The sequence below is a fragment of the Danio aesculapii genome, chromosome 22 (genome assembly GCF_903798145.1).
Source record: "Danio aesculapii chromosome 22, fDanAes4.1, whole genome shotgun sequence".
In the NCBI taxonomy this organism is placed as follows: domain Eukaryota; kingdom Metazoa; phylum Chordata; class Actinopteri; order Cypriniformes; family Danionidae; genus Danio; species Danio aesculapii.
The window spans coordinates 22572499-22585370 of NC_079456.1; the positions used below are offsets into that span (position 1 = coordinate 22572499).

General features: G+C 35.9%; 1 protein-coding gene across 1 annotated transcript in view; it reads right to left on the reverse strand.

The window, feature by feature from the left end:
• Window positions 1–685: 685 nt before the first annotated feature.
• ap3d1 (adaptor related protein complex 3 subunit delta 1) overlaps window positions 686–12872 on the reverse strand; it is a 38961-nt gene continuing 26774 nt past the window's right edge. Inside the window, exons 14-24 of the mRNA XM_056448580.1 lie at window positions 11425–11655; window positions 11118–11349; window positions 9049–9194; window positions 8782–8923; window positions 8631–8702; window positions 6425–6497; window positions 6131–6327; window positions 5270–5343; window positions 4107–4130; window positions 1675–1837; window positions 686–823 (exon numbers count right to left, since the gene is read on the reverse strand). Coding sequence (XP_056304555.1) covers window positions 686–823; window positions 1675–1837; window positions 4107–4130; window positions 5270–5343; window positions 6131–6327; window positions 6425–6497; window positions 8631–8702; window positions 8782–8923; window positions 9049–9194; window positions 11118–11349; window positions 11425–11655 — 1492 coding nt within the window. The remainder of the gene's footprint in view (window positions 824–1674; window positions 1838–4106; window positions 4131–5269; window positions 5344–6130; window positions 6328–6424; window positions 6498–8630; window positions 8703–8781; window positions 8924–9048; window positions 9195–11117; window positions 11350–11424; window positions 11656–12872) is intronic.

Genomic DNA, 12872 nt, shown 5'->3' on the forward strand with positions numbered 1-12872 from the left:
AATTGTGCAGTCTGAACTCGGCATTACCTTTTTGGGCACATTTTCATATTTATATCAAATCAATATAATTCTTAATAATTTAATTAATTAAAACGCATGTGAACGAGACATTTAAATTGATATATAAAAAAGCTAACTAATGAATCAGTTTAAAAAGCATAAAGAGATTAAATGAACAACAGTCTAATATATTAAACAGCCCCTAAATGGCAGGCAGGTTGCCACTAAAAATAAATCCCTCTTGTTTCTTTTATTGTTAACTTAAGCTGTACATAGTAAAATGATGTCCAAATTAAGGTTTCAACAAAGTAATGGAATATTTCAAAGCAGTATAAATAAAGCCAACAGCAAATGTTAGTGATGAGGGGGGAAAAACGCTGGGTTCACACCAAACATCACTCACTCCAGTTTACTCACAGGATGTTTCTCCTAACTCAAATTTTTCAATTGAACAATTATTTAGTAGCGAATTTTCACGCTAGACATGACAATTTAGGCAAATACTGTACATATTGTGGATAACGCATCAAATAATCTGCATAATTTTCAAAGCATGGTGATACTTTCCTCTATTTGCAGATTTACATTGACTTTGGATGTAATTTACTCACTTGAATACTTAATCCCGCGTTTGGTGTGAAGCCAGCATAAGACAAGCTTTTGTAACAATTAGTGCAAAACCAAATCATACGTCAGCAGATGTGGGCGGAGCAGCCACCTCTTTGGTCTCCTCTGATTGGGCGACTTCCTCAGGAAGGGACTCGGGAAGATCCTCCTCCACGTCTTTGTGCTTCTTCTTTTTTTTCTTATCCTCTTTGCTCCTCTGCAAAACATCCAAACCACCAGACACATGAATATTAAGTCGATACACGCACATGAATCTTGATATTTTGAGGGGTTTTATTAAGTACTTTTTTCAAATTAATGTAATGAAAATATTTCGTTTTTACATTTATTTTGTTGCAGAGTTCAATTACAGCAGATATTTTTATCGTACATAAATCATAAGTCATAAATCTCCACTTAACCACATCAAGCTTTTTATCCAGTTCTGTATTCTAAAGATTTTTACAGAAGGATTTTTTCATAAATGATTTGCCTATAGAGCTTACATTATATATATATATATATATATATATATATATATATATATATATATATATAAATATATATATATATATATATATATATATATATATATATATATATATATATATATATAAATAATAAATAATAAATAATAAATATATATATATATATATATAAATAAATAAATAAATAAATAAATAAATATATATATATATATATATATATATATATATATATATATATATATATATATATATATATATATATATATATATATATATATATATATATATATATACGCACGCACGCACACTTATACTTTAAACTTATACTATACTTTATACTATAAAAATTGTGAATTTTTTTGGTCTGTTCACAGTATTTTCGGAATTATGGAGTGATAAAAGGAGATCCCCTCAGTAAAAACCTTTGTTTCTAATGTCAAAAGCTTCAACAACTTCATTCAGATGTGTGTGCAAGAAAATAAACACAAATCAACACATATTTCTGTCTCATTTTTACATTTAAAACTCGCTCAAATTGCTCAATTACAGTGATTTGGTTCATATTTCCAAACAATATGACCTTTCTGTCCTTCTCCTTGTCTTTCTTCTTCTCCTTCTTGTCCTTGCTGCTCTTCTTCTTGGTCTCCTGTGGGACAGTGTCATCGTCTCTGTCCTCCGCAGGGCTCTTCAGCACCTCTGGACGGTGGGTCCTCACCGGAAGCTTCTCGCTGTCTGCAAGTGGCCTGGAATAAAAGAGAAAAATATATTAGATGGCGGTAAAGAGAAAATAGACATGGAAGCAAGAGCGGGTCACAAGGTAGCTTGGAAAGGCTACAGGTTATAAAAAAAACATACGGGTTAAAGGTTCAAAGGCCTGTTCACAACAAGTCTGATGGGACAAACTGCCACAGAACACTACAACAAACAAAAATTGTGTTGGCTTTGATAATTTGATAATTGTTTGCGATTTTAGGTTGAAAGTCAAAAGTAACCAAATAAAATGAAACAAAACAGAAATTTCACAAAAAAAAAAAACTTAAAACCAAATGATTTAACCGAAAATCATTTAACAGAAATTTAACAGAAAGAACAAAGAAATCTAAATAAATAAAAATGTAACAAAGCTAAAATGAATAAAAACAAACAAAAATTTTTTTAAATGAAACCAAATATTTTAATCTGAACATTGTTTAATAAAACAAAGAAACCCAGATTGAAATAAAATGATTTTAAATCAGTCACTAAGTAGTTTTTTAAATAATAATAATAATAATAATAATATAAAACAAAATACCAAAAAATACAGACAAAACAAAAACAAATCTTGGGAAACTGATTTAAATGAATCTGAGAAATATGAGCAAAAACCGACAGATCCACCTAAGTCAAAAACGAAAAAAGTCCATTTAACTTAACTTCCCAATAAAAACACAAGACAATAAAATAAACATATTATATTGAAAGCTGTCAATTTAGAAGTGTTTCCTCGACAGGTCAGTAGTGCAAGCAGCAGGAATAAGTATTGAGTATTAACTTTTCTGATGAGCATGTGGATTTCATGCATAAATAACTATTCATGTACATGAGCGGAATATCTACACAGCGTAATATTTTGTATATTGACTGCATGGTGCACGCAAGCTACTTGACTGTGCACTTTGCTGCTCTTGCGCTTTGTTCACTGCAGCAACAAATTAGACCATTGAATTGAAGGGGTTTCATAGCGCAGTGCTTTCCGTGACTGGTGTTAAAGCTGCTTAGACTGTGCAGTCACTGGGCAAAGCGGCGCAGCATAGTTAGTTTTTACATTTTCGACAGGTTAGTAGTGCAAGCAGCAGGAATAAGTATACCACATAGAAATGTCCTGTTGGTGCTTTTAAATTGAACTTTTCTGATGAGCATGTGCGGTTTATGCATAAATAACTATACGTGTACATAAGTGGAATATCTATATGGTGTAATATTTTGTATATTGACTTCATGGTGCACGCAAGCTACTTGACTGTAAACTCCGCTGCTCTTGCGCTTTGGTTCTTGCAACAACAAATTACGCCATTGAAATGAATGGGTTTCATAGCACAGTGCTTTCCATGTTTGGTGTGAAAGCTGCTTACACTGTATAGTCACTGGGCAGAGCAGCGCAGCATAGCTTTTTTACTTTTTCCCCTTCTGATAATTTTTGCCAAACAAACACAATTTAAAAAGCAAAAATAAATAAACAAACAAATAAATAATTAAGGTGCTATATTTTCAATTGGGATTTTTTTATATCTAGTGGTGTATGTGGTTTGTAGCAGAAATTCAGATTTACTGTAAAGAGGCCTTTAAAAGCAGTAAAACGTCCCTGTACAACAAAGCTGCAAACAACTGAAGGATTGAAAATCCTCGCTAATGAGTTTCAGGAGAAAAACCCAAGCAAGGCAAGGCTGTCAATACCGGCAGGTAATACACTACTGCTCAAATATTTGGCATCAGTACGATTTATTATTTACTTTATTGAAAAAACAATAATACTCTAAAACAGACGATCCATTAAAATGATCAAAAGTGGCATGTATAAGGTTACAAAAGTAATTATTCAGTAATAGTTTATGAGTACGTAAAATAGATCACAGTTTAAATTAAACATTAAACATCTGTTTTTAACACTGATAATAAGATGAAGGATCATGAGACAACAGAAGATAAACGATTTTCTATTTAAATATGCATGTAAATTGCAATAAGATTGCATGATATTGCTGTTTTCTAAATTAAAAACACAACTGGCTAACACCGAAAATGTTATAATATAAAAAAAATCATACTGACTCCGAACTTTTGAACAGAAGTATTTGAGTTCCAGCCAAAAACCCCAAATCGCAGCTGACCATTCATGCATAGCATATTCTTCGCTACATGTTGTGCGGTTCAGCAGCGACATACTGCGATTGCCAGGAAAACAGGAGTAACGGGTGCCGATAATTGGCCAGCTGATTTCCACTGGTTCACATGACCACAGGAAGTACTCACCGCGATCCAGCACCAGAGAGCAGACTTTCAGGAGGGCAGATGAGTGCGTGCATGGGAGAAAGAGATGGAAAAAGGCAGAAGAAAAAGAAAGTAGTGTGCGTGAGTGAGTGGAGGAGATACGGGACAACTGGAGATCCCCAAATCATCAATCAGCGGCTGCTAAAGGCCTTTCAATGGAAGACAGCGGCAGGAAGCATGAAATTGAAAACAATAACTGGAGGAAAAAAGGATGATGATAGTGAACATTAAGTGCAATTTAATGTTCTCTGTGTAACAGAGTGTGACCGACCAAACAACGAGACTAAAGTTATGGAGAATTTCCTGATATGGAGGCCTTTCACACTAATGTCGGCAACTCTAATGATAAAGATGGTTTAAAAATTGTTCTAAACATCAAAAAATAAAATTCAAAACTACAAAAATTGTTTCAAAACTTTACTTCAATTGTGGTAAAAGAGGAATGACGACAACCATTCTAACTTGAAACACAGACAGCCAATCAAAATCCATCCTGCTCTAACAGCCTTGAGCATTTAAAGTGGCGGATGACAAAACTTCAGCGCACACTTATAATGAACAGAGCGTTATCTTATGTTGATGCTAATATACAGTAGTTGTAGGAGCCATTTTTTTGGTTGTAATCTTTCATACAACTAGAGGGTGTATAATGTATTTATGCTCTACTAGCGATGACCTGGGGTCGTAGAAGAAGGTCAAACAAACTTTGACCATGGTAGACTTGAGAATGGGTTTATGCTTGTTTCGACATTTACTTTTGACGAAATGGACAATAAAAGGATTGAAATATCCATCTTTATTTTGAAGGTATGGACATTTCAATTTATTATCGAACTGTTCAAGGAACAAACGCGTCAGAACCAATGATCTAATTATACACACCTACAATAGGTTTTACAGTTATTGTTTTTGGTCTGAAAGGACATTAGGAATTTAACAAGCGTAGCTAGTAATGCAATGGAATTTCTGTAAACAAAATATTAAATTAAAAATTGGGGTCGAATTTTGGAAGAAAAAATAATTATTAAATGTAACGGTAAAATATAAAGCCTTAAATTAAGTGTCGGTGAATGAATAAAATTCAATGATCATTTCAGTGCCTCACTTCATGTAGAGCAAATCAGAGACGACAATGTTGTACATACTTGTCCAGATCGATGTCCAGAGCTTTATGAGGGTCATTGGGATCTTTATCGTCATCATCACTCGGTAAGGCATTCTGGGAACAGAGACACAGCAATGTTATTGCACATAGTTTCGTCAATAAAAGCATTCAAAATCTGTACTGTATAGATCTTAAGCTTTATTATTGTCTAAAACATTGATAACTTCATGAATTCAAAACATGAATTCATCTGAATTATTAATGAATAAAAGTTCAATGATTTGAATTTACCATGCTATTACTGCATTAACTATGTTATTATTATTATTTTTAACACATAGTAAATTCATGCGAGCATAAAATTTGAACATAATAAATATTACAAATAATTATAAAAGTAATTAATTAATTTGACTTGTATAGAGATTTCCCTTACAGAAAAAATGGGAAAAATAATTCACGTTGCAATGGGGTCAAATATTTAAAAAAATGTATTTCACTTGTTTGTATTTAGTAGATATATAAAAAAAATGTTGTTGTTGTTTTTTTTTTACAGGTAAATCTTATCTATACAAACATTGGTCCGAAATGACCCCCCCCCCACCCCACCCCCCAAAAAATAAATAATAAAACGTTTAACATATATCTTAATAACAACCGTAAAAATCAAACAAACAAACAAACAAACATAAAACATTATAATCTTTATTCTACAATGTTATTTCTAAAGAAATAAATATAAGTAAATAAAGATATTGTGCATTTTGGGGGTCCTAAAGCATTTGCATAGATCTGCTTCCTTAAAACCTAAAAACATATACATTTTTTGTACTATAACTCTTCCACATACTTATGTAGTGCATCATGAGTGTAAAATGTGTGTAAAATAACAGCAGTCCACCTCTGGCATTTCCTCTGTGACTATGTCCACATGGTGAGCAGGTGTGATGTCCTCCTCGCTCTCGGGACCAGAATCCCCCTTCCTCTCTTTCCCTCGCTTCTCCCTCTTTTTCTTCTTCTCCTTCTTCTTCTTGTCTGCCTTTTCCTTCTGCCGGCGCTCCTCCTCCAGCTTCACATACTGGTCAGACATGGGCATCCCTGGAATAAACACAACACAATTATGATTATGTTGATTATTATTATTGTTTTATTATCCGTTCCCTTATAGTGGATTTTACTAAATCATTTTGCTCACCTGGGACTTTGAGAGGCACACTAAGGTCAATCTGCACCACTGGGATGTGTTCAACTCCTGGTGCATCATAAACCTGCAACAAGATTGAATGTCAATAGCGTTAGCAAAATATTGACAAAATGTAGATTCATTTTTTTATTTTCTTTATATTTTTGATTATTAAAATGCTAACAAATTAGCACAATGTTGCTAGCAAGCCTCATCACGCTGCTAACATGATTTGAAGTTTTTAGCAAGCCTAAACATGCTGTTAACATTTGGCAGCAGGTTTTGCTACCATGTTGCTAGCAATAAATAACTAACTGTCAGTAAAGAGTTTTTATTAATATGTTAATATGTTCACATGAGGTCTTTTTGCTCGCTAGATTTAAGTTTAGTGCACATTTATCATGTTAAAATGATTGAACATTATTTGCATGCTTATAGAAATTTTCAAGAAATGCTAATGTTCCAAACAATGCTAATATTTAACACAATGCTAGTGTGTCACTTACATGTTGTGATAGGGACCTGGCAACCCTTAAAACGCTGCAACATGTTCTGATCACTTTGCTAGCATGACTGAACTTATTTGCAGAGCATTGGTTTTCACATTGCTAACATGTTACTACAATGTTGTAGTCTTTAACATATTGCTAACATGCTACATCATTGCTAATATGTCCTACCACACTGCTGATTTGCTTTTACATATTTCTTACTCATCTTAACACATCTTATGATTCTGCAGCATGTTGTTACTATGGTGAGCTTAGTTAACAACATTGTTTCTACTTGGTTTACCTTCTAAACAAATTGCTAACACAATTTTTTGCATGTTTATCACATGGTTTACACGTTTCTAGAATTTTAATTGTACAATCTAAGCTTGTTTTAACACAAATGCTAGCTTGTTAATATCTTTCCACGTATCTAGCATGCATAAATAAGCTGCAAAATTCTGTTTTTTAAACGCACTGCTAGCATGTCTTATTACCAAATTTATCACATTACTAATATGAATAAACACACTGCTCACACGTTTCTAAAATTAATACATATCCAACATGCTTAAACTTGTTGCATTACTTGCTGTTAGCATGTTGCTAACATGTTGTTGTCTTTAACACACAGCTAATATAAATGTTGCTAATGTTTCTAAATTGTTTTAACATGTTATATCATGTTATGTTGTTAAATATTTAACCTACAGCTATCAGGTTGCTAACATGTTATTGACTTTAACACACAGCTAATATAAATGTTGCTAATGTTTCTAAAACGTTTTAACATGTTATATCATGTTATGTTGTTAAATAATTAACGCTAGCATGTTGCTAATATGTTTTCTTTAACACACTGCTAATACGATTGTCGCTAAAGTTTCTAAAATATTTTAACATGTTGCATGTTATGTTGCTAAATAATTAACCTACAGCTAGCATGTTGCTAACATGTTGTTGTCTTTAACACTGTGCAAATATGAATGTTGATAATGTTTCTAAAATGTTTTAATGTTACATCATGTTATGTTGCTATATAATTAACTTAACGCTAGCATGTTGCTAACATGTTTTCTTTAACACACTGCTAATATGATTGTCGCTAAAGTTTCTAACATATTTTAACATGTTGCATGTTATGTTGCTAAATAATTAACCTACAGCTAGCATGTTGCTAACATGTTGTTGTCTTTAACACAGTGCAAATATGAATGTTTATATTGTTTATAAAATGTTTTAACATGTTATTTTGTTAAATATTTAACCTACAGCTATCATGTTGCTAACGTGTTGTTGACTTTAACACACAGCTAATATAAATGTTGCTAATGTATCTAAAACGTTTTAACATGTTATATCATGTTATGTTGTTAAATAATTAACCTACAGCTAGCATGTTGCTAACATGTTGTCTTTAAAATACTGCTAATATCATTATTGCTAATGATTCTAACAAGTTTTTTCATGTTGAATCATGTAATGTTGCTAAATAATTAACCTACAGCTAACATGTTGTCATTGACACACTGCTAATATGAATGTTACTAATGTTTCTAAAATGTTGCATCATGTTATGTTGTTTAATAACCTACAGCCAGCATGTTGCTAACATGTTGTCTTTAACACTGACAATATTAAATGATTCTATCAGGTTTTAACATACAAGCACTCATCACAAGCAAATGCATTTTGTCCTGTCCCATTTTTATTATCCAACGTCATACCTTCTGCGATGATGGTGAAGCCTTGATGTAGAATGGGTTGTTGGCCTGTTCTTGCTTCCTTGCCTCCCTCCTCTGTTTAAAATCAGACAAACGCATGAAGACAACTGCACTTTAACATTTCCTGAAGGTCTCGAAGGCAGCGTCCACTCACCCTGGCCAGCTCTTTCTCATCCACCTCAGTGTGTCTCGATCTGGAATGCTTGGGTTCTTCTTTAGCGAACACCGCTTTGGGCTTCTCGTCCTCTGATTCGCTCTCTGATGGAGGCTCATTGATCCAGGCATCCAAATCCAGACTGCAGGGGAAGACGAGAGTTGTAGCATCTTTCCCTTTAAATGCTGGTTCAGAGCCAGTGTTGCTTACTATTTTCAATGGAAAGTAGCTATGCTTCTTGCAAAGATACCCTCAAGACTGACTCACCCTTCTGGTATAGGCACTTTCTTCTGGGCCTTGGGGGCCACCGGGTTGAGCTCTCCAGCAAAGAGGGCCGTCACTTCCTCAGCCACCTCCACATTCTTCTGCTGCAGCTTCTGGATGTACTTCACCAGCTGGAGGATGCAGGATGCCTGCGGGGGAAAACATTGCGCTTAATGTTGCGCTAGCTATATGATATGACTCATATGCCCTTAAACACTGCACATGAAAACAAGTAAAGAGAAATAAAGACACACTGCACAGACAAACGCCAACAAAGTCCGTTGGCCGTTGTATTTAGTAATTTATGAAAAATAACGATGACACCAACAAACAGACTTTGACTGGGAAGAGCAAATGCGTGACCAAATCCCAACAATCAATGTTACTTACCAAAGATCCAATAACTGCTCCTCTTTCTGGTTGTTCCAGCACCTACTCGCATCGGTTTTGCCTCACTAGTTATGTTTCCATCAGATGCAAATTAAATTTATGCACAAAACTAGAATATCGCATAAAAGACGTGCAAATAAAGCAGTGTTTCCATCCAACAAGTCAAAAAATAAATAAATTTGTCACTTCCTGATTAACTGGCACCAAATATCAACAGTAAAAACTGAATTACTGCGGTAGGAGAAGTTGCGTGAATCTTTTCTTTATTTAATAAATTACTTGCGCAATTTATTAAATAAAGACAAAGACAAATGTTGACATGCACGTGCTCAGCCTGCTGGTTTATCCATTCACACATATTTTTACCATCACATGATCTCTTATAACAAAATCACATGACTTTTTTTTAATGCGCATACTGGAATTTGTTCGTAGTTCATGCGCATCTTTTCTCATCGATTAAAACGTTTATCCTACTCAGTTATGCACAATTGTTTCTTACAAAACTTTCTACATTGACGCGCATCTTGCGTTTCCATCAGCCGTTTTTTTATGTGCATATGCAAAATGCGCATAAAAATAGGTGAATGGAAACATAGCTAATGTCATGGCAACAGATTGTGGCCAGGTCAGATTAAAGCTGCGGTCACACTAGAGCTTGAGCATGAAAAAATTCGTTCGTACAGCGCTGCGAAAAGGGGCAGGATTAAACAAGATGATTAGACATCAAAAAAAGTGAGCGATTGGTTCATATTTTAAATTTCTGTCCAGAGAGATCATGTTTTGATCTTCGATTGGTCTCACGCAATCACATGATGCAATTTTGCAGGTCAGAGTTCATCAAGCTTAAACTTTGCAATGCAGCGAACTGTGAAACTTGTTGCATGAGCTTGCGTTTCCGGTCTGACGCATTCACATGGGTATGAATGAAAGCCTAAGGGCCGAAAAGTCCAGTGTGACCGCGGCTTGAGTCAGAGTTTGTAGTAGTTTGTTGGAAAATCCTTTTACACGGCTAAAACATTTCACGATCCAACAACCTCAGATTTAACATGTTCAATTAGTTAAAAATAAACTCTGACAAATGGCAACAGACGCAGTCAGGGTTTTTACACTGATCCAACAACCTCCAACAGTCTTGTTTGATGACGTTTGTCTGTGCAGTGTGAATTGGCCTTAAAAAACAGAAAAAAAGTGGCTGAAAGTCATCGTCTGAATACTGGGTTTTACTAGTATGTTGTAAGGCATTTCTAGCATGTTACTAGCATGATTTAACTTATTGCTAGTACTTTTCTAGCATGTTTAACACACTGCTAGCATGTTACGTTGTTGACATGTTTTATGACACTGCTAACATGTTGCTACTCTGCTCAAAAATCAAATCAAAACAAAAGGCTTTAAATGAGATGGTTAAAATCTAGTATTACACACGTGCTCTTTGAGGACACGAACCTGCCAAAAGTCTTGATACAACTTAGTAGTGTAGTAACAATAGTAGAAGCTGAATAACTGACTCCAGCCCATTGAATTAATAAAAAATAGTTATGGCCACTCTGCAGCACCACCTCAAAAGTGCATTATTTTCGAATAATTCAATGGCCCATCGTCAACACCACCATCATGTCACTTCAGATGCCTAAAGCTCCGCCAGGTCACTAGATGTTTGAACACTTGCTTCTCCTCACCCTCTCTTGCACTTCTAGGTTGGCACTCTGGACGAACAGTGGCAGTCTGTCGATAAGCAGCTGGCTGGTCTCCTGAGCGGCCTGACTGTCCGTCTCCCCTTCATGCTTCTGCAGCACTGTTGCAAACAGCTTGGCAGCATTTTGCACATACACCGCCTGGATGTGACCAGGCAGAGTGGCCACCTTGGGTCTCAGCATGGCCTCTAGCGTCAGCATGGGGTCCTCCAGATGCCTGCGAGGAAAGGGTAAACATTAGCATGGCATTGTATGTTTGAATCAAAATGTTTTCTAGGGCACACGCACATACTCTGCAAACTCTCCACAGATCCATGCTGCAGCATAGAGAACCTCGCAGATCCCGTTGCGCTGCGTGTTGCCAGTCAGCAGGTGTGCGTTGTCCAGCAGAGTGGCCATCTGAGCCACAGCGAAGGCTCGGATGGCTTTGACGCGAATGGCGACATCCAGCATCTGAGAGGCGATTAGATGGCCGTGCCTGGTGCCCTCGAGACGAGTCAGTTCTACTAGGATACTGATGTACCTGGAGGACAGAAGAGGCGGTTTTCTGACTTTTGACAATTGTAAAGGTAACTTGATTCTTCGTTTGATGCTTGATTCAGTTAGAATTAATATTTGCAAAAGTCTAGACACAATGGAAGGACAGTGGAATAGGGAAAGAATTGCAAGTCCTCAAAACTCTGGCTGCATCCGAAATCGCCTACTACTCAGTAGGTAGTGCATTTGAATTTAAACGGACTACTGGCCTGTTAGAAAAGTACGTTCTATACAGTATGAATGTCAGTAGTATGAATGGAAATTGGACTTACTGCATCCGGCATTTTGTCATGATCTCGTGACCCACGTAAGTTGCGTCACTTCACTCCTATTCATGAATTCTCTCGCGGGGCATCATGGCATGGCGCAGCGAGCATGGGATGCGCACTTCAGAATCTCACCGGAAATAGTACTTCTCGCATACTGATTTTCGAATTCTATAAATTCAGACATACTACTCTGCTCACATATTGTTTTTAGCGTACTATATAGTATGGAAGTATGCAATTTCGAATGCAGGCCCTGTCCACAAGAACACGGCAATTCTCAAAACCATACCTTTTTCGATGCGGTTTGACTGTTTATCCACACAAAAACATAGTATCGGGAGATTGAAAATGAAACTTTCTGGAACTCTGGGTACAATGAAGTCATGTGAACACTACAATCTGAGTTTTCACCTCATGATGTCAGCGTACAAGCCATTTTCTCCTTTCTGAATAAGCAACACAACTGGATTCACACCAAGATACAAATTCAGCGTGCGCTTAACATTTTGATTTCTCCTTAAATGCAAATAAGCTTCTGCTACTAGCCCCCTTTTTAAAAAAGGGAGGAGCCTTTACAGCATGGGCTTCAGTTACTCTAATGCTGCGTTCACACCAGACGCACTACGCATAAATAAACTATTCGCTTGTAATTAGATGCATGAACATTTTGAATTTACTCGCTTCATTTGCACATCATATTTGCTTCATTCGCCCATCAAATTCATGTCACAATACGCGCGGATTTGCATCATGGGCGGGGCTTCTGTCTGCCAGCTCCTGATTGGTTTATGCGGTGCGAATGTCCGCTGACGTTCAGATTTTCCAACTCGAGCAATCGGCATGACAAACGCACAATTCACACCACTTCATTCGAACGAATCGCCTCATTCGCGTATGTCGCACGGCAGGATGTCTATTCACTTTTTTGCATTGA